At 38.1% G+C, this 21498-nt stretch overlaps 3 protein-coding genes across 18 annotated transcripts in view; all 3 read left to right on the top strand.

Moving 5' to 3' along the window:
* LOC134823540 (microtubule-associated protein RP/EB family member 3-like) overlaps window positions 1–21498 on the top strand; it is a 114016-nt gene that overhangs the window by 37884 nt on the left and 54634 nt on the right. The gene's annotated exons all lie outside the window — the stretch shown is intronic.
* LOC134823535 (nuclear receptor-binding protein-like) overlaps window positions 41–21498 on the top strand; it is a 42066-nt gene continuing 20608 nt past the window's right edge. For 2 of the 16 annotated variants that reach the window (XM_063835041.1, XM_063835039.1), the window contains exons 1-7: window positions 53–178; window positions 426–584; window positions 701–888; window positions 1084–1172; window positions 1747–1833; window positions 4390–4446; window positions 5137–5202. In XM_063835041.1, coding sequence (XP_063691111.1) covers window positions 89–178; window positions 426–584; window positions 701–888; window positions 1084–1172; window positions 1747–1833; window positions 4390–4446; window positions 5137–5202 — 736 coding nt within the window. In that variant the 5' untranslated portion in view covers window positions 53–88. Of the gene's footprint in view, window positions 179–425; window positions 585–700; window positions 889–1083; window positions 1173–1746; window positions 1846–1932; window positions 1996–4389; window positions 4462–5136; window positions 5203–21498 lie in introns of all 16 variants that reach the window. The other 14 variants (XM_063835042.1, XM_063835040.1, XM_063835037.1 and 11 more) reach the window with 9 other exon arrangements.
* On the top strand, window positions 17632–18758 carry LOC134823070 (octapeptide-repeat protein T2-like). Its single transcript, XM_063834420.1, has 2 exons — window positions 17632–17658; window positions 18093–18758. The coding sequence occupies exons 1-2, from the start codon at window positions 17632–17634 to the stop codon at window positions 18756–18758; spliced, it is 693 nt and encodes a 230-aa protein (XP_063690490.1).

Here is a 21498-nt window from a genome sequence, read left to right as displayed (position 1 = left end):
TGGGCAAAAGACTAGATACAACCGTCAGTTACATTAACATAGCCTATCTCCCAGTTACATAGTATTATAATGGCAATTTTGTGACATCATGTCATTGGAGGGGTCTATAACATCTGACGAAGAAGATGCATACAAAGAAGAGAGTCCCTGTGGCAGATGGCATCGCAGGAATGTCAGGGTAATTGTTTTATATACCTTATAACTAAAGACAAGAGAAGATTCTTCTTTTAAACTATTGGTTTTAACTTTAGATTTACAAGCAAACTTGCATGTAGCGCCAAAATAATTGTCCGGTTGCAGGGGTAGATAATAAGATGTCTACATATCATTATGATTATATAACTGTTTAAATAGGACCTGTATTTTATCCAAATTTTAGTACGTAATTTATCGACATATTTGTTTACTATTTATCTAAATTTCAGCTTGCAGATGTACCGGGTATAGATGCACTGTATCAGGCTATGGATATGGAAGAGGGGGTGGAGGTTGTATGGAATGAGATAACCATTGCTTGTGTTCCTCTTGAAGATGACAACCTTGTTAAGCTCTGCGAAAAACTAATCAAACTCACCAAAGTCGAGGTTACTGTTGCAAACTGCTCTAACTTTGAAGTTTTTGCTATTGATGACATCAGTGACATTCTCACTGAATACTCATATCTTTAATATTTGTATCACTCTAAACACAACGTTTTCAGCACCCCAACCTACTGAAGCTGTACGGTAGTTGGTACAATAAAGAGCAGAGCAAGGTAGTATTCACCACAGAGTACTACTCAGCCGGATCCCTTCATACCTTCATACAGCGGCGTTTCCAAGTCAACAAGACACGTATTAATGAGACACTTTGGAAGAGATGGTGCCGGCAGATCCTCTCAGCTGTCAGGTCTGTACATCTGTTTGTGCCAGTATTACCATGATAACCAGTTTGTGCAGCTGTTTTAAATGACTGAAGATTTGTTTCAGATGTTTCCTGTTAGTTATGGAAAAAATTTGAAAATATTTTGGTTCAAGTCAAAATATGATTAATCTAAAATGTGATAACATTTGGTCCCCATTTGCTCATTTGGTATCATTTCAGTTATTTGCATAGCAAGGAAATTACACATGGATATGTAACAGCTGATACAGTGTTTATACAACATGATGGTTTAATCAAACTGGGATCAAGTAAGTAATAGTCTATAATATAATATAACTAGAAAGCCCGTGGTAACAGGGACGAAGCTAGTAGTATTCTTTGAAAGAACGTTTTAATCGCATCAAAAAATATCCATCTCGATCGAAGATACAGCCGATTTAAATATAAAACACTTTAAACACAACGTAATTACCACAAAACCGATCAAAATGACGTTAAAACAATCTTTGCACGTGCATGTGTGCATTAAAACACCGTTGCTATGGAACCTTTTGGTTGTTACCTAAATTCCTATTTCTCGTATAATTTGCACGTGGGCGGTCGTACAGACATACAGACAGAAATAATTCTCTGAATTATAGTAGAGATATATCTCTATATATATAATATAATATTGTAATATTGTGATGCCTATCATTAGTAATGCTGTAGCACTAGATAGCCGTTACTCAACTGTTTTCACAGCTGTGGAGCAGGGGGCAAAAATTATATAAATCAATCAGTGAACATAATGAACTGTATCCAACGCTATAACGCTTGCCTTTTAACCATATTGATGTTTATTAAGTGCTAACTTGTAACTAAATTATTGTGTACTCTCAGTTGTGCCCAGTACTATACAGGACCACATAGCAGCCTGTTCCCGAACACACAGACAAAGACACAGACATTACTGTGCTCCAGAATATGGTATGTGTCAGGGTGTGTACAACTTTCACTTTCTCTTTTACTTTCACTTTCGGTTTCGTTAACTAGATCTTGTAATAAACATGGTTTCAATCTCCACAGCAGCTTTAAACCTCGAGCAACTACGTAGAGGTAGTGAAAATTGTTCTTTGTCGCCGCGTCCAGGTAACTCGCATGTATCAATACTTGTATTGACTTTTGCGTACTATTACCATTGACCCCAAAAATACATAGCTTAACGTACTGATATTATTAAATAAAAATATGAATAGTGATATATTGTCAGAAGATACAATATTATGATAAGTTATCATGGTCTTTTGTCCCCTTGTTTGCCTCACTAATAAAAAGAGGTTTCTACGCTATAGTAGAGATTTCTACACTATAGAGTATAGACTAAAGTAGAGGTTTCTACACTATAGAGTATAGACTATAGTAGAGGTTTCTACACTATTGAGTATAGACTAAAGTAGAGGTTTCTACACTATAGAGTATAGACTATAGTAGAGGTTTCTACACTATAGAGTATAGACTATAGTAGAGGTTTCTACACTCTAGAGTATAGACTATAGTAGAGATTTCTACACTATTGAGTATATAGACTATAGTAGAGGTTTCTACACTATTGAGTATAGACTATATTAGAGGTTTCTACACTATAGAGTATAGACTAAAGTAGAGGTTTCTACACTACTGAGTATAGACTATAGTAGAGGTTTCTACACTATTGAGTATAGACTATAGTAGAGGTTTCTACACTATTGAGAATAGACTATATTAGAGGTTTCTACCCTATAGAGTATAGACTATAGTAGAGATTTCTACACTATAGAGTATAGACTATAGTAGAGGTTTCTACACTATTGAGTAATGACTATAGTAGAGGTTTATACACTATAGAGTATAGACTATAGTAGAGGTTTCTACACTATTGAGTATAGACTATAGTAGAGGTTTCTACACTATTGAGTATAGACTATAGTAGAGGTTTCTACACTATTGAGAATAGACTATATTAGAGGCTTCTACACTATAGAGTATAGACTATAGTAGAGGTTTCTACACTATTGAGTATAGACTATATTAGAGGTTTCTACACTATAGAGTATAGACTAAAGTAGAGGTTTCTACACTACTGAGTATAGACTATAGTAGAGGTTTCTACACTATTGAGTATAGACTATAGTAGAGGTTTCTACACTATTGAGAATAGACTATATTAGAGGTTTCTACACTATAGAGTATAGACTATAGTAGAGATTTCTACACTATAGAGTATAGACTATAGTAGAGGTTTCTACACTATTGAGTATAGACTATAGTAGAGGTTTATACACTATAGAGTATAGACTATAGTAGAGGTTTCTACACTATTGAGTATAGACTATAGTAGAGGTTTCTACACTATTGAGTATAGACTATAGTAGAGGTTTCTACACTATTGAGAATAGACTATATTAGAGGCTTCTACACTATAGAGTATAGACTATAGTAGAGATTTCTACACTATAGAGTATAGACTATAGTAGAGGTTTCTACACTATTGAGTATAGACTATAGTAGAGGTTTATACACTATAGAGTATAGACTATAGTAGAGGTTTCTACACTATTGAGTATAGACTATAGTAGAGGTTTCTACACTATTGAGTATAGACTATAGTAGAGGTTTCTACATTATATAGTATAGACTATAATAGAGGTTTCTACACTATTGAGTATAGACTATAGTAGAGGTTTCTACACTATTGAGTATAGACTATAGTAGAGGTTTCTACACTATTGAGTATAGACTATAGTAGAGGTTTCTACACTATTGAGTATAGACTATAGTAGAGGTTTCTACACTATTGAGTATAGACTATAGTAGAGGTTTCTACACTATAGAGTATAGACTATAGTAGAGGTTTCTACACTATTGAGTATAGACTATAGTAGAGGTTTCTACATTATATAGTATAGACTATAGTAGAGGTTTCTACACTATTGAGTATAGACTATAGTAGAGGTTCCAAATAAAGGTTCCTACACTAGAACTAACTCCAGTGACCATTGCGGTTTTAGGAAAATAATTGCAAAATATTATACCAGTGTATAATCTGTATACTACATATAATATTACAAATACAATATTATCATAAATGTTATTTGCTGAGATTTTTTGCGATATAAGAGTGTTTTTAAAGGGGTAAAAAAGATTGTTGTTCTGCTGTTGAGTTCGATACTATGTTCTTATACTTTTATATAATATCAAGATTTTACTGCAGTATACTGTGCACACAATTTCTTAATCTTATAATTCTCTGTTCTTGATGTTGAAGTGCTTTTAAAAGACAAACGAGATTTGCATGAGTATTACATGATTACAAATTACGTTGCTTTTAAATACTTTACAACTTCCTAGAATATACAAATATGTATAACATACAAATATGTATTATAATACCTACCCTGTGTAAAATAACTACACAGTTTGTAATGTTGTACCAATTATATTATAAATATTTCGTTTATACAAGTTCAAAAGACGGCTACATTTCAAAATTATCCATGTTTTCAGTTCAGAAGATGGTTCACAGACGCAGTTCAAGTGTGGATGGCAAGAAATCTTCAAACAGTAAGTTCAATCACTGTTCATTATTATTGTCGATTTTATTCTTCACTTGAATTGGAATTACTTAGTTTTAAGTGAATCATATTATATTATGTGAGGAATTTTTATGGAAATGTGTGCCGTGTAGCTCAGCAGTATTAAGTTGTCACACTTAGTAACCAGTTCTTGTCACACCTATTAACCAGTTCTCGTCACACCTAGTAACCAGTTCTTGTCACACTTAGTAACTAGTTCTTGTAGCGCTTAGTAACCAGTTCTTGTCACACCTAGTAACCTGTTCTTGTCACACCTAGTAACCAGTTCTTGTCACACTTAGTAACCAGTTCTTGTCACACCCAGTAACTAGTTATTGTAAGGCTTAGTAACCAGTTATTGTAACGCTTAGTAACCTGTTTTTGTAACGCTTAGTAACCTGTTCTTGTCACACCTAGTAACCAGTTCTTGTCACACCTAGTAACCAGTTCTTGTCACACCTAGTAACTAGTTATTGTAACGCTTAGTAACCAGTTATTGTAACGCTTAGTAACCAGTTTTTGTACAATAGAGGGTAATGATTCTACCTAATTATAACGTTACCCTCCCTCTGGTTACCATGGTTACTTAATGTAACTATGGTTACCCTCCACTCTGTACATGTAACTGTACTGTATTTACAAGTAACCTGTGATATTGTGTTGTGAGCTTGTGTTTCAGCTCGCAAAACACGTAGTCTGGAAAGTATGTCCAATCTTCTAGCTCTAGTGTCCGAGCTGGATAATGGTAAGTCACGTGTGATGCTGTGGTAACTGGCCGCGTTGCTATGGTTACTGGCCGCGTTGCTATGGTTACTGGCCGCGTTGCTATGGTTACTGGCCGCGTTGCTATGGTTACTGGCCGCGTTGCTATGGTAACTGTTTTGAGTGGTTTTAAGCTATGTTACTCAGATGGTTGTGCAATGTGGTTGAGTTTGCAGTGGTGGTTTCAGCTATTTTGAGTGAGGTGTTCCAAGTAAACTAGGGCATGGCAATAGTGGTGGGATGATTCTTGAATTATAAAGAGTGTCTTCTTTTTTTAACTATGTAAACAAAGAAAGTAAGTAAGTATTAAAGTGAGGTCAAACCTTCCATAATCTCGCACCTGTACGAGGTGTATTTTTCTGAAAAGTCGAGAACAATCCTCTAATATATTTTTCAGCTAAAAACTCCATTATATTGCATGTCCAACAGGATTCCTTTTTTTGGAAAGTAATATCTTGTTTATATTATGTTCATGTTCGTTAAATACACTGCTTGTGTGTCTTATCACATGACTTTAAGTAACATCTCTCTCTCTAAAGTCCTTGAAACTGGTAGCAGTCCCCTGGTAGCAGTCCCCTGGGAAATCAGTGTAAAGTTCAATATGAACGAGGTTATCTAATTAACAGAGCTTACTTAAATTACCATCTAGAGACTTTCCTCTTGCTTTTACTGGTGCCAGTTAATTTTACACAGAGTAATAGTGTTAAATGTGCTATTTTAATAACTTTAATTGGTAAATGCTTGTATTGTGATGATTCAATAGCAGTATTGCGAGGGTGATATTATTGGTCGCAGATTCAATTTACAAGTAAAATCATTTGGCATGTACATTGTACAGTTGTCAAATCAATGATAGTGAAGTAATGAAATACATACAAACAATTCGTCAGTAATAAAGTAATGAGTGTAATAAGAAGGAAGTTTGTAGAAATTTAACACTGCGTGATCACGTGATAAAGTTGGTTGTATTAATTGCTGCTGAAAACTGTACATTTATTGTAAATATCTCCGGCTGAAAATGGTGCTATTGTCAATTAAATAATTAACAATCTCCGGATACGAGCCAGTATTTAAAAAAAAAAAAAAAAAAAAAGCGAGCCAGTATAAAACTGAACACCGGACATGTAATCCCCGGACTAGATAATATTCGGACCCCAGGTCAATATCATTAAAAATATGTCGTATATTATTATATCTGGGTGAAATATGTCATGGTTTTTATCACCCGATGGGGAATTTTTGGGCCCCACAATGATCCAAATTAGCAGAGCCCGATCCAGGGGGACAAAGCCTGCTACAGGCGAGTCCTAGAAAAATTTATTAAAAAATTCGTAACTATTTTGATATAATTTTTCAAACACAAGGATATTTTTTATATGATATCCCCGTCAGATATTTAAATACATGTCAAATATACGTTCATCTGATCAAATATGCGTGGACGTTTTTCATGTCAAGTTTTGCCTGTAAAATACAGGTAAAAATATGCGTGAACTTTCTCAGATATTTGTAAATCATGACAAATGTCAAGATTTCGGATGTCATGATTTCGGATGTCATGAAAATATCAAAATATTCGCAAAATTTTTTCAAGAAATTTTTTCGAAAAATTTTTTTTAAAAGGAATTTTGTAATCAACTATTTCTGAAATTAAATTAATTTGTAACAAAATTTAACAATAATTTTGTTTTGTCGTGGTTTTCCTTCGAAATATGTCGTATATTAATATGCGAAATATGTAATGATATTGACCTGGGATTCGGACTAGATAATATTCGGACTAGATATTATCCGGACTAGATAATATCCGGGCTAGATAATATCTGGACTAGATAATATCCGGACTAGATAATATCCGGGCTAGATAATATCCGGACTAGATAATATCCGGACTAGATAATATCCGGACTAGATAATATCCGGGCTAGATAATATATGGACTAGATAATATCCGGACTAGATAGAATCTGGACTAGATAATATCCGGACTAGATAATATCCGGACTAGATAATATCCGGACTAGATGATATCCGGACTAGATAATATCCAGGCTAGATAATATCCGGACTAGATAATATCCGGACTAGATAATATCCGGATTAGATAATATCCGGGCTAGATAATATCCGGACTAGATAATATCCGGACTAGATAATTATATCCGGACTAGATAATACAATCCGGACCAGTTCCGTTATTTGGCTCTTGTACTTATACAACTAATGTATAAAATGAACACGAATATTTTTCGAGTTGACAAATTCCTCGAACCAGTGGTGGTAGTAAGTCATACCAGGAAGAATTATTTCAATTGGGCACTCAGTGATTGAGCTATTAAGGCCAACGTATGGGTACTGACTTTGCCCCCCCCCCCCCCCCTGTATAATGTATAATCGTATGTATAATCGCATGTATAATCGCATGTATTTAGCTATTATATGTTATGTATTCAGCTATATCCATGTCATAACACGGACGTAATTGTGTTAAGCCGCGGTTTGCACTTTCCACCAATTACATGTTGTACATTAATTGCCTTTTTTTAAACTGGTGTGGTGTTTATATCCTGGTTTGTTAATAAACATTTAATAAACATGAAGTTCGCCGTCAACTGCTGTAAAATATTAACTTTTCACGGTATAGTACTGGATAACAACATGAACTATCTCTACAAACAGTTTAGTACTGACTGTGCTGACTCAGCTACAACTAATAATAAAGAATAATATAGCCACAACTATACAAGGTGCCACTCAGCTACAACTAGCTCTGAGCCACAACTATAATACTAGGTGCCACAACAGCTAGCTAGGTGCCACTCAGCTACAACTAGCTGAGCCACAACTATAATACTAGGTGCCACAACTATACTAGGTGCCACAACTATACAAGGTGCCACTCAGCTACAACTAGCTGAGCCACAACTATAATACTAGGTGCCACAACTATACTATGTGCCACAACTATACTATGTGCCACAACTATACTAGGTGCCACAACTATACAAGGTGCCACTCAGCTACAACTAGCTGAGCCACAACTATAATACTAGGTGCCACAACTATACTATGTGCCACAACTATACTAGGTGCCACAACAGCTACAACTAGCTGAGCCACAACTATACTATGTGCCACAACTATACTATGTGCCACAACTATACTAGGTGCCACAACTATACTATGTGCCACAACTATACTATGTGCCACAACTATACTAGGTGCCACAACTATACTAGGTGCCACAACTATACTAGGTGCCACAACTATACAAGGTGCCACTCAGCTACAACTAGCTGAGCCACAACTATAATACTAGGTGCCACAACTATACTATGTGCCACAACTATACTAGGTGCCACAACAGCTACAACTAGCTGAGCCACAACTATACTATGTGCCACAACTATACTATGTGCCACAACTATACTAGGTGCCACAACTATACTATGTGCCACAACTATACTATGTGCCACAACTATACTAGGTGCCACAACTATACTAGGTGCCACAACTATACTATGAGCCACAACTATACTATGTGCCACAACTATGCTAGGTGCCACAATTATACTATGTGCCACAACTATACTATGTGCCACAACTATACTATGTGCCACAACTATACTAGGTGCCACAACTATACTAGGTGCCACAATTATACTATGTGCTGCTACAACTATACTATGTGCCACAACTATACTAGGTGCCACAATTATATTATGTGCCACAACTATACTAGGTGCCACAACTATACTAGGTGCCACAACTATACTAGGTGCCACAACTATACTAGGTGCCACTCAGCTACAACTAGCTGAGCCACAACTATACTATGTGCCACAACTATACTAGGTGCCACAATTATACTATGTGCCACAACTATACTATGTGCCACAACTATACTATGTGCCACAACTATACTAGGTGCCACAACTATACTATGTGCCACAACTATACTAGGTGCCACAACTATACTATGTGCCACAACTATACTATGTGCCACAACTATACTAGGTGCCACAACTATACTAGGTGCCACAACTATACTAGGTGCCACAACTATACTATGTGCCACAACTATACTAGGTGCCACAACTATACTAGGTGCCACAACTATACTAGGTGCCACAACTATACTAGGTGCCACAACTATACTAGGTGCCACAACTATACTAGGTGCCACAACAGCTCACAACAGTTGTAGGGGCAGTGTTAAACAGCTCTATACAACACACATCACTAAGAGAGTAGTAGTAGTAACTAGTTAGTGATGGGTACATTTCTTCAAACACGGCGAGCATTAAACTCTATTTTAGTTGGACTTGTTAAACCTCACCAACGCGAATGATATTAGCTGGATCTTTAGTGTTACCTTCGTTTAAACGCTGGTTTTACTTATTATAATGTATTATTATATATAATATAATATATGTATAAAATTTATAAATCTATACTTGAGACAATGCTGCCCGTTGACACATCCAAAGTCTTTTAACTGTACTGTACTGTAATTGTAAAGATTATAATCAAAACAGTGCGATTGAGATGTCATGCTCTTTTCATACTTTAAAATTGTAAAGAATTACTTTATATTCGAGCTTTTCATCTAGAATTAATACAAATTTTTCATATTACGGAGCAGGGTGTGGACTGGCTACAGTTACACTACCATATAAGGTTATGTAACCATAGTTACACTACCATATAAGGTTACATGACAACAGCACGATTGACATTATTTGCACACTTTAAATTGTGCAGCACAACTTGTTGACATGCAGAACCTAGAAACTAGAGAACTTTTTAAATCTCTTTCAGCTGATTTGTAATTATATAACTAAGCATTTAATAAGTGCGGTTTAAATATTTTATTAAATATCAGACTAATAACTTACTGTATTTTCTAAAACATTTCGCACAATCTGGACGCTATCTTTTGTTCAATGTTTCATAACTTAATTAATGAAAGAAGAATGACACATTATTATTGCGTGTGAAGGTGTGGTTAAGCTGCATACTGTCAACACTTATTACAGTGTTACTACAATGTATTACTACAGTGTATAGGGTAGAGGTATACAATATACACTACATCTAGCTACAATGTGGTATAGTTTTAAAATCTAGCTGTACAATGTACATTGTACAGTACACCGTATAGTAGTAACATAATATACAAGATATGATAATGGTAACAAGAGATGTTGGACTGTTTACCACTGAACTAGGTATAATATTCTAATCCCATCTGATCCTGGTAATAACATACCACATAACATACCACAAAATTATGGTAATAAGATCTCTATTACTCTATTACTTTACTATCACTATACTTATACTGTTTATCCGACTAAAGAGTACTTGTGTCTTGTCGTACTAGTAACAAGTCATATTACATATTGGTTTAATAAACACTTCACAGAATACCTGGCTACCAATAAACACTACAACTTGATCATGTTAGACATAATAATATAATAGCAGATATAAGTACTTATAGATAAATGAGCCGATCAAGTTAGAGTGTCTCTGATATTCCTGTTCTTTAGGGAGGTTTTAAGCTGCATTCTTTAAATTCCTAAACTAAGAGTCACACCAGGACATCTAAATTAGCTACTTATAATTTTACTAATATTATGTAATACATATATTGGTTAAATTATAACATAGCCTTGTCAGATTTCAGGACAGCAATTAACTTAAAACATTAAGTCTTAACAAACCATAGAAGACGCTCCTGCGGAGACTCCGCAGTACTCGTCGTAAGATCGATCTTGACACATTCAAACAGTCCGTCCTTTAACATAGCAAATAGACTCATCACCTCTACTTTCAAGCTAAGGACCCAGGCTATCATTGTACCATCCTGATTAAGACACCATCATGGCTGAGACTATTAGTCAGATGCAGATCGTGTGGAATTCAAGATCCCGATATACTATGGAGCACCTGTTAACCCGTTCTCACACCCACTACACCTATGTATACCTCCCATACGCGCTATCACAAACTACCATATCTAAGCGGTTAACAGTCTCGATACTATGTCTTCTGAGCAAGATCACGAGGAAGTCGCGCACTTAGCGCGAGATCGCTTCTACCTCGCATCTCCATACGCCCAGATCGCGCGCGCGCGAGTACTATCTATCTCTAATCACCTGCCTTAACATCTTCTATTCGAATCTTATATCTCATGTACATAGCTCCCTTTCTCTTGTCTCTCCATAAATCACACTCACATAATTTATTATCACGCATCCCGAAGAGAAACTAGCAAAACAGTCCCTTTCTCTTACACTAGTTAGCAACTATATAACTTTATCTTCTAGAGTACAACTATCATTCTACACCCTCAAATTATACAAATAATCAATGAATCTACATACACTTAATCATATTTTGTTCTCTTGATTCCACTTCTGATTCTTGAGTCTCTTTATTAATAATCAAACAATAAATTACCACGCGTCTGAGCGAGAGCTTACTTTTCTCTAATCAATGTAATACGATACATTCTACTACAAACCACAGCTGTCCTTCCTTCGAGCTGTTTATAATAATCGCAACAATATCACGAGACATAACTAGCTCACCAATAAGAGCAATCTAATATTCATCGCACCTCAACGAACTACCATACTATCATACCTGCCGCGACAATACATCTATACTCACGTAGACTCTGCCCGAATTTACTTCTCTCGAATCAAAATGTTACACAGACTGTTTACCAGTTTAACGAAGGTAAAATTACACAGCGTTGCGCTGGCTATCTCCACAGTAGTCCCAACGTTCTAAATTAGCGATACTTCATCTCTCTATTCTTCTAGTTAAAAACCCCACCTACACATTACAACATCTTCCCTACCCACATAATCCGATACACTTAATCTCGCTCTTTCCTACAAGCGACTCTCAATCAACTAACTAATAATACAACATTACAGCTCCTTTCTCAACCAAAATCTCTTACTTTCTCTGCGCGCGCGCGTTACCCCATCCTCTCTCTCAAATCCGTTGCCAGAGCTGAGCATTTCACCTTCTAAACTGCGAACAACCAAGACCTTATAGCAGACTCTAATTTCTTCATTACTCAAGCTTCTGTCTCTCCGCGACACGATCCACGTAATTACACTAATATGTACTAACATTCTTTCTAGAATACATAGATCAATATTATATCACCCACGCTACATCCAAGAAGTTTTAATCACTCTGTCTATTAATACAGCGTCTCGTCGCTACCATGCCCACATCTTCATACAATATCTAACTCGACAAGAAGATATTGTAATCACACACGATGCTATACATTAAATACACAATCACAAAGACTCACCTCTTCAGGAGCGTAAATCACCCAAACCACCAGCTCACCCCTTTACTTACGAATACCAAGCGACGGTATATTACAGTCGCCGAGACACATTTATACAATCCTCACAAATCTAACACAGCTACGCATCTACAACATGAACACAAGTACACACTCTCCGCTCCCGGCACTATCGAGGTATCTGCTCACCCTCGTAGCACTCGAGCGTTCCTTACTACTCGTGCAAGGTTCGAGCTGGTACATATACTCTCACTTAGTGCACTGTCCTTCACACTGTCACAGCACCTCTTATCTCGAGGTATACCTCACTGTGCACTCTCAGTCCTCACACATACCGCGACCTACCTCAGAGTTATGAGCAGCGTACTTACTCAAACTGCGCGCACTGCGTCTTCAACCCTCGCGATAAAACATCAGAGTTGCAACACGTATAAACACTCCACTGATGACACTGCATCACCAACTTGCTACCACTATTTTGCGAGGCGCTACGAATCATCACGAGCACGCGCACATCTGCGAGATTCTCAACACTGAAGTCTACCAGATAGCTTGAAGTGTACTACTCACTAGTCGACACTCTAGATCTCACACCCGCCCTCCCACTGCGATACAAAGCGATTTTCTGCTACGGTCTACGTCATCTGTGCACACGGAGCGTCTTCTATCAATGTCACGCTCTTGATCGAAGTTTAACACAACCAAACCCCATCTCCCCACATGCCGTTTACCACATCTTCCGGCTCAGACCTTACAACCCTCGCGATGCGCTAACAGCGATCTTCCTCTGCGCATGGACATTAACTCGCCTCACAAAAGCCTCGTAGCACTGTCTCACTACTGTACAGTTCTAGAGATCGAGTATCTAGGCTAATAAAATTGGTGCACAACCACACACCCATCTATCTAAAAGTAATAACTTTTGAGAATAACGTGACAAACCCGTCAATAAGTACACGTCTTACTATTATATCTTTAAGGACTGAATCCCAACTCCACACTACGCAATCTTCTACTCCTAGTACACACAACTTATCGCACATATATCAAAATAACTCTCAATAATTTACTGCGTGTATTTTAACTTGACAGTAACAAGAATAACTACCCCTGTGCGATGATGACACATCTCTATTCTCGCGAGCGTGGTCTAGCGTTTAGATATTAGGTTCTTCTCACATCCAGGTCGAAGCTACCTCTCAAGGAAACACATCTGCGAACCATAACTTTCATAGCTGCTAGAGACTGCTTACCGATGCCTTACATGTTTATCCACTCTATTTTGGAGTCTAGATAATCGCCTAGTCGATGTTATAAGTTGTAGTATTACATCTCTGTTCGATAAAAAAATGAAATGTGTGTTAATTAAGCTTAATAAATATTAGGTTATCACTTCCGAGATGGCCAGGCCTACTCTCATGCTGTCATATTGATGATTAACTCTGAAAAATAGGGACAAACTGGAAAGATCCCAGAACCTCGAGATTTCGCGTCTCTGCTCTACCAAATGAGGCTACTGACCCTGATTCTCAAGCGAAATCACCACTCATATACAGCACAATTTCATGCTTTGTGTGGAATACATTTTATCATTATTTAGAATATATATTCCATTTTAATCCACACGATATATACATTACCGAACAACGAGATTATCGTTATCAGTGCAGTGTGTACAACACCAACTACACCGATCAATTGGCCAATCTGCCGAAACATTTAATTATTATATCACTTCGAGATGGCCAGGTCCTACCAACGGCCTTGGCCATCTCGAAGGATAAAATAATAATTAAATGTTTCGCAGATTTGGCACTTGATCGGTGTAGTTGGTGTTGTAACACACTGCACTGATAACGAATCACGGTTGTAACGTGGAATGGAAATATAGTGTGGATTAAAATGTCTAATATATATTCTAAATAACTAATATTAGGTAATAAAGATAATAATTATAAGAAGCTTTCATAATATAACCTGTTTTGAATATTTATCTAATAAACTCCCTGGTTTAAGAGTTTCAGATTTATAAAAGGAATTTTGGTTTTGTACTAACTTTTTTACAATTTTTTAGGGCTTATGTCACTGAAGATACCCTTGCACCATGTTTGACGATAGCCTGTAGATTGATAGTTTTGGGATCGGCAATTTCCATAACTAATTTTTTGGATCAGCGTCATATAACCGCTTTTTTATACGCTAAAAAAGCGCTTAATCTGATAAAACCCCCGTTAATTTGCGATATAAAAGCGATTTTGAACGTCCCCGGGTTAATAAACCGTTAAAAACAGATTATAATCGCTTTTTTCCATAAAATATTTTTGCAAAAGCGATTATTAGCGCGTTAAAAGCGAATAATAAATCGCGACAATTAAAATTATAATGATAAAAAAACGCTTTTATTTTTAGGGGTTTCGATTATTATACGCTCCGTAAGCGCTTTTCAAAAAAAACGCTTAAAACCGTTTTTTGGAACCCGTTTTTTAAAACGCTTTTAAACGACTATAAGCGAATCTATTCACTAGGGAAAGTATCCAAATTAAAAAGCGCCTACTAACGTTAAAAAAAACCGCTTTTTATTTTAAGTTAATAATCGGTTATAAAAAAATCGATTATAAAACGATTATAAGCGACAATAAGCGATTTTTGAAATCTGCTAAAAAGCGATATTTCACCTATGATCACGCCGCTTATTAAACGCGCTATTTTCTTTGAATTTTCTACTGAAACGTTTATAACGCTTTAATTATTTGCTGTCTATAAGCGATTATAAACGATTATAAGCGCTATTTTTACGTATCTTGAAACGAACAGGAAAAAAATTGTCAGTGTCTACGAGATATTATAAGCGATATAAGTTGATTAATAAAGTATCGTAAATGTTATGTGTCTTCAATTGTCGCGTATAGACGATTAGTAACAACGATGAAAAGCGCATTTTCACTCATCTCCAGCGCACACACTACACACAAACTATCTCTACTTTCTCGCGGCACATCTCTCCTCGCCCCATCAAAATCATCTCTCTATATTTGGCGGGTCAATATAAGCGACTTCATCTGCGTAAGCGGGGTATATAAGCGATTATAAACGATTATGAGCTCTAACAATTGTTCTTTTACACGTATTGGGGCCGCAACACGCGCGAGGACCACAATTACAAAACAAACGTCTCTACGCGAGTCACTCATTATCAAAATAGTCCCCAGTTTTTCGCGCGACATTTAGGTAAATAAAACCGGCAAATTTTCAGATAATCAAGAAACTTTCACAGACCTTCCAAAAGGTAGAATAAACGATTTCAGAGTTGGAGACATTGTTTTTACCAATGGGGAAAACCCAGGGAGGGCCCACGCCCATATTGATCCAATAATAGTTATTACTGACACTTTGCTTCTGAATAGTCCGGAGAGACTTCAAAATAGGCTTAAACGTAACAGCCGCATATATGCAGTTTATAGAGATCAGTATATTGATGAACCCACAGGGCCATAAAATCCTTAACTTTCGAGAAATTCCGCCAAAAACCATTTTGGGGCGTGGCGCTGAGCCATTTTACTAAATTTGATATGAACGGGCCCGCAAAAGGAACCGCAATTGGCATATTATATAAGACTTAGTGAAAAACATGTGCTAAAGTGCTTACGTTTTCAGTTTATTGGCGAAAAACTGATTTTCTTCGGTCAGAAATCATGCAAAAAATGGGTATCTGGTAAAGGGGCTATGAAGGCCCTCAGATTTTTGAATGGGTGCCAATTTCGTGCAAAAAGGCCATGTTGTGTGAAACAACTTAGTGAAGCAATATGTACCCTAAAATGCACACTTTTCGAGTTATAACATAAACGGGAGCAAAAATGGCTGCATATAACACAATTTGCTCTATTCATAAAATAATTCTCTGGTTTTCCCCCCCAATTAACTCGAAAACTGAGGCATTTTAGGGTACATATTGCTTCAATAAAGTTTGTATATAAACATGGCCATATCTGCACAATTTGCACCTATTCTAAAAAACTCTATGGCCTTCATAGCTCAATTTACCAATACCCATATTTTTGCATGATTTCTGGAACCGAAAATCAGTTTCGCCAATAACTGAAAAAGTAAGCACATAAGGCACATGTTTCTTCATAGTTTTATATCTAAATATCCAATTGCGTTCTTTTGCATTTTCCGAGATTCTATCACGATTAAATCAAAATTAGCAATTGGCTCAGCTCCTCCCAAACGGTTTTGGCGAATTTCTCGAAAATTAAGGATTTTAGGCCATGTGTTGGAATCAATAACTTCGATATAAACATGCATATATGCGGCTTCGTTTAAGCCTATATAGAAGTCTCTACGACGCTTCTTCAGAAGCAAATGGGTCGGTATTACGTTATTGGTCAATATGGCGTGGCCCTCCAGTGGTTTTCGCCCATGGTAAAAAAATGTCTCCAACCGAAAATCGTTTATTCATACCTTTGGGAAGGTTGTGCAAAAGTTTCTTGAGTATCGAAAAATTTGCAGGTTCATATTCCATAAATGACTGGACTATAAGCGATTATAACTATAAGGTATTATCAATGACATAGCTAGCTCCGGCGCGCTCATACTAAATCGCTCGCCCAAATTTTAAGAAAATTCTTGTGAAAAGCCCTTTGGGTATGAATTGGCTCTGAATCGATGTATTTTTGACGCTAATTCCGAATCGCCCCCCATGACGTAGGGTAAAGAAAGCTGTCCCTGGAAGTTAAAAGCAAAAAAAAAAAAAAACCGTTTTGGTCACGTGACAGGCTAGTAAAACATGAATTCTAGGAAAGCTTGGGATTTGTTTTTGCAACAATCTTCCAATATTCTCGCCGCAAATTGGAAATAAAAATATATCTTTGCGTCATGACGATAATTTGCGTTTGATTTTTAATAATTTGCGACTTTTGATAAATTACAACCGCTCACTTAATCTTGAGTTAATTACATTGTTTCACATATGTTAATGGAAATATAAGGTTACACTGTACTCTTGACATATATTTAGCGATCTATCTTAACCTTGTTGCCAGAGAACTGAAAGTATCTGCACCCACACCAATGGTACTCAACGATGATAAGATGTTGGTAAGTAAGGGCGAAGGAGAAGGAGAAGGAGACGGAGAAGGAGAAGGAGAAAGAGAAGGAGAAGAGAAGGAGAAGGAGAAGGATAAGGAGAAAGAGAGAGAAGGAGAAGGAAGAAGAGAAGGAGAAGGAGAAGAGAAGGAGGAGGGAAGGTGAAAGGAGAAGGAGAAAGGAAAGGAGAAGGAGAAGGAGAAGAAAGGTGAAGGAGAAGGAGAAGGTGAGGAGAAGGAAAGGAGAATGAGAAGGAAAGGAGAAGATAAGGAGAAGGAGAAGGAGAAGAGAAGGAGAAGGAGAAGGAGAAGGAGAAGGTGAAGGAGAAGGAGAAGGAGAAGGAGAAGAGAAGGAGAAGGAGAAGGAGAAGAGAATGAGAAGAGAAGGAGATGGAGAAGGAGAAGGAGAAGGAAGAAGGAGAAGGATAAGGAGAAGGAGAAGGACAGGAGAAGGAGAGGAGAAGAGAAGGAGAAGGAGAGGAGAAGGAGAGGAATGAGAAGAGAAGGAGAAAGAGAAGGAGAAGGAGAAGGAGAAGGAGAGAGAAGGAGAAGGAGAGGAGAAGGAGAAGGAGAAGGAGAAGAGAAGGAGAAGGAGAAGAGAAAGGAGAAGAGAAGGAGAAGAGAAGGAGAATGGAGAAGGAGAAGGAAAGAGAAGGAGAAAAGGAGAAGGAGAAGGAGAAGGAGAAAGAGAAGGAGAAGGAGAAGGAGAAAGAAGAAGGAGAGGAAAGGAGAAGGAGAAGGAAGGAGAAAGAGAAGGAAAGGAGGAAAGAGAAGGACAAGGGACAAGGACCAGGAGAAAGACAAGGAGAAGGACAAAAACAAAGACAAGGAAGACAAGGACAAGACAGAGACAAGGCAAGGCCAAGGAGACAAGGACAAGGAGACAAGGACAAGGAGACAAGGACAAGGAGACAAGGCAAAGGAGACAAGGACAGGAGACAAGGAAAGGACAACGACAAGGAGACAAGGACAGAGGAACAAGGAAAAGGAGACAAAGGACAAGAGGACAAGACAAGGAACAAGGAGATAAGAACAAGAGACCAAGGAGACAAGGAGAACAAGGAGACAATGAACAATGAGACAAGAGACAAGGACAAGGAACAAAGACTATGAAACAGGACAATGACAAGAGACAAGCTAGGTGACAAGGACAAGGAGAAAAGGAACGCGATCGGACAAGGCCAGGGCAAGTACACAAGGAGACAAGGACACAAGGACACAAGGAAACAAGGACACAAGGACACAAGGACACAAGGACACAGACACAAGGGACGACAAGGACACAAGGACACAGACCCAAGGACACAAGGACACAATGATACAATGACACAAGGAACACGGAGACAAGGAACAAGGACACAAGAGACAATGACACAAGAGACAAAGAACAAGGCAGCAAGGAGACAAGAGACAAAGAGACAAAGGAACACAAGACACAATGACACAAGGACCACCAGACACAAGACACAAGGCCACAAGGAGACAAGGACACAAGGAGACAAGAGACAATGAAACAAGGAGACAAGGAGAAGAAAAGAGAATCAAATGAGGTGTTCTTTGCCGACACATGAACACAAGTGCACACTCTCAGTAACACTTCTAACTAATACTATAGCTATACTCTATATAATCTAGTAACATGTCGCCTTTCATCCGTTACGAATACTTTTATGATACCGGATGTTTCCGGATATTCCGTGGGGCCGGATTAAAACGAAGTACGCGTACTATGTATTTAACTTACAAGAGCCGTCGGCTAGAGAATAACAACAATTATATGAGACTCCGTCACCGTCTCCGTCTCCGTCTCCTCTCCGTCCCGACTCCTCCTCCGTCACCCGTCTCCGTCTCCCGTCCTCCGTCTCTCCGTCTCCGTCTCCGTCTCCGTCTCCGTCTTCCGTCTCCGTCTCCGTCTCCGCTACTTTACCTTTTTTGAATTCGATTGTTTTAGGGCTAGGCTCGGGTAGGTTATTATTTATGGTTGTTAGGTTGGGATTAGGGTTTTATGTAAAACCGTTTTGTCTACGGCTGCAAAACTATAAAAACCTGTATCACGTCGTGACCTCCCATGCGTTAGCCGTGGGGACCCCCAGGCTATTATGTTCATAAAAGAATCAAGTATCGGTGGAAATGACAGGCTGAGCGCCGCCCAATAACCCCCATCGCCGTTTCACTATATTTCACTATACCCCTGTAGATTTCTACGATACATGGGAGCCGCGCACTTGTGCGCGGCGGGTCATACAACGTATGACAATAAAAACCAAAGTCACAAACATTTTTGGGCGAGCAAATCAGCGAATTAGAAAAAGCCATCGGCAAGGCCCAATAATGCATTTGCTGCGTCTACGTGGTTGCGAGAAGAATACCTATTTGAGGCGTCGCGCAGTCCAGATTCAGTCTAGTATTGTGCATCGTCCTCTACAAGTAATTGTTCTAACTTTTTGTAAATCCCATAGTGGTGTTTGGGGCAATTAGAAAAATGACGTGCGTGTTTTCCCCGCGGCAAAATTTTTGTATGAAATTCTTGTTAAATTCTGCACGCCTAATATAAAACAATTTTTAACGTGCGGCTTACCTGGTGACCCTCAGCTATTATGGTTCATAATAGAGATTCGTCGGAATGACAAGCTAAGGCTCGCCCAGTAACGTGCGTCAAATACCACTCTGGGTACAAAAAGTAGAAAATTGCTTTAGCGCGATGCACAACTGGCTGCGCCGCGCAACAAATAATTTATAATCCTTCTCGCAAAAACCACGGAGATTGCTGCAAAATGCAGAGCTGGCTTTTACTAATAAATAGAGGTCCAACCATAATAAAATAAACTTTCTCGATTTAAAAATATTGCACCATAGTTTTCTAGAGACTGTGAGAAATTTTCACAATACCAAATTTTAGACCTTCTTGAAAAGATCAGTGAGTTCAGCTAAGTGCCATGAATCTGATGGTGCTGCGCTTTTGGAGCAAAATTAGCTTTAAAGCGCCGTATTTGACCCAATTTGCCCAAATTTGACCAAATTCCGTGATTTTCGTCCCCCCACCCCCCCCCCCCCCCGTATTAATTGATATATCTTCTTCATTCCCTTGAATGAGATCATCTGAAAATTGGCGACGGCCCTCCAATAAGGCTTTCACAACTGTCCGAAAAATTTGGTGGATATCGGAGTTGATATAGTGAATCAAAATGGTGCAAAATACGCTGCTTTTAGACTGTTACATAATGTTAGATGGCTATATGCTTTATAACATTTCGGACCACCTTTCCCTTGTAAGTCTATGAGTAAGCTTACCAATTTTTGTTGCATCGAAGGTCGGGAAGGAACTTAATATCTTTTTGTTGAAAAAATTGTGCTAGGGCCGAAATTAGCGCTAAAAAACCATCCTACAGTCGGCAACTCTCGGCTCACTGTCCGAATGCGCACTACCTTTAATAAATTCCTCGCCCAAAAATTTCATGTACTTTGGGTTTATTGACCTACGTTTGTAAACCGACGCGCCGCGCATACATTGCGGCAGCTCCCCCTAGTATTCTGTATTCAAAACGCTACAGTTATAAATGAAACAACGAAGGGGGGTACAAGGGATATTTTAATCGTTTTTGCAAGCCGTAAAAAAAACGGTTGTACAATAAACCCTAATCACAGGAGGAGCACAATGCGTGGGCGCGATTGCAGCAGTTAGGTGCCCGTTTGTAGCAGTCATGCCCGTTTGTAGCAGTTAGTGCCAGTTTTGTGGCAGTTATTGGCCAATTGTAGCAGTTAGTAGCAGTTTGTAGCAGTTTGTGGGCATTTCTTTTGCACTTTGCTCCTCCTGCGTATCCCAAACCTAAACGCCATAATATATATACCCCCG

The sequence above is a fragment of the Bolinopsis microptera genome, chromosome 11, assembly GCF_026151205.1.
Source record: "Bolinopsis microptera isolate Bmic1 chromosome 11, MBARI_Bmic_1.0, whole genome shotgun sequence".
NCBI classification, from domain to species: Eukaryota; Metazoa; Ctenophora; class Tentaculata; order Lobata; family Bolinopsidae; genus Bolinopsis; species Bolinopsis microptera.
This window is presented reverse-complemented; position numbering and strand designations above follow the sequence as displayed.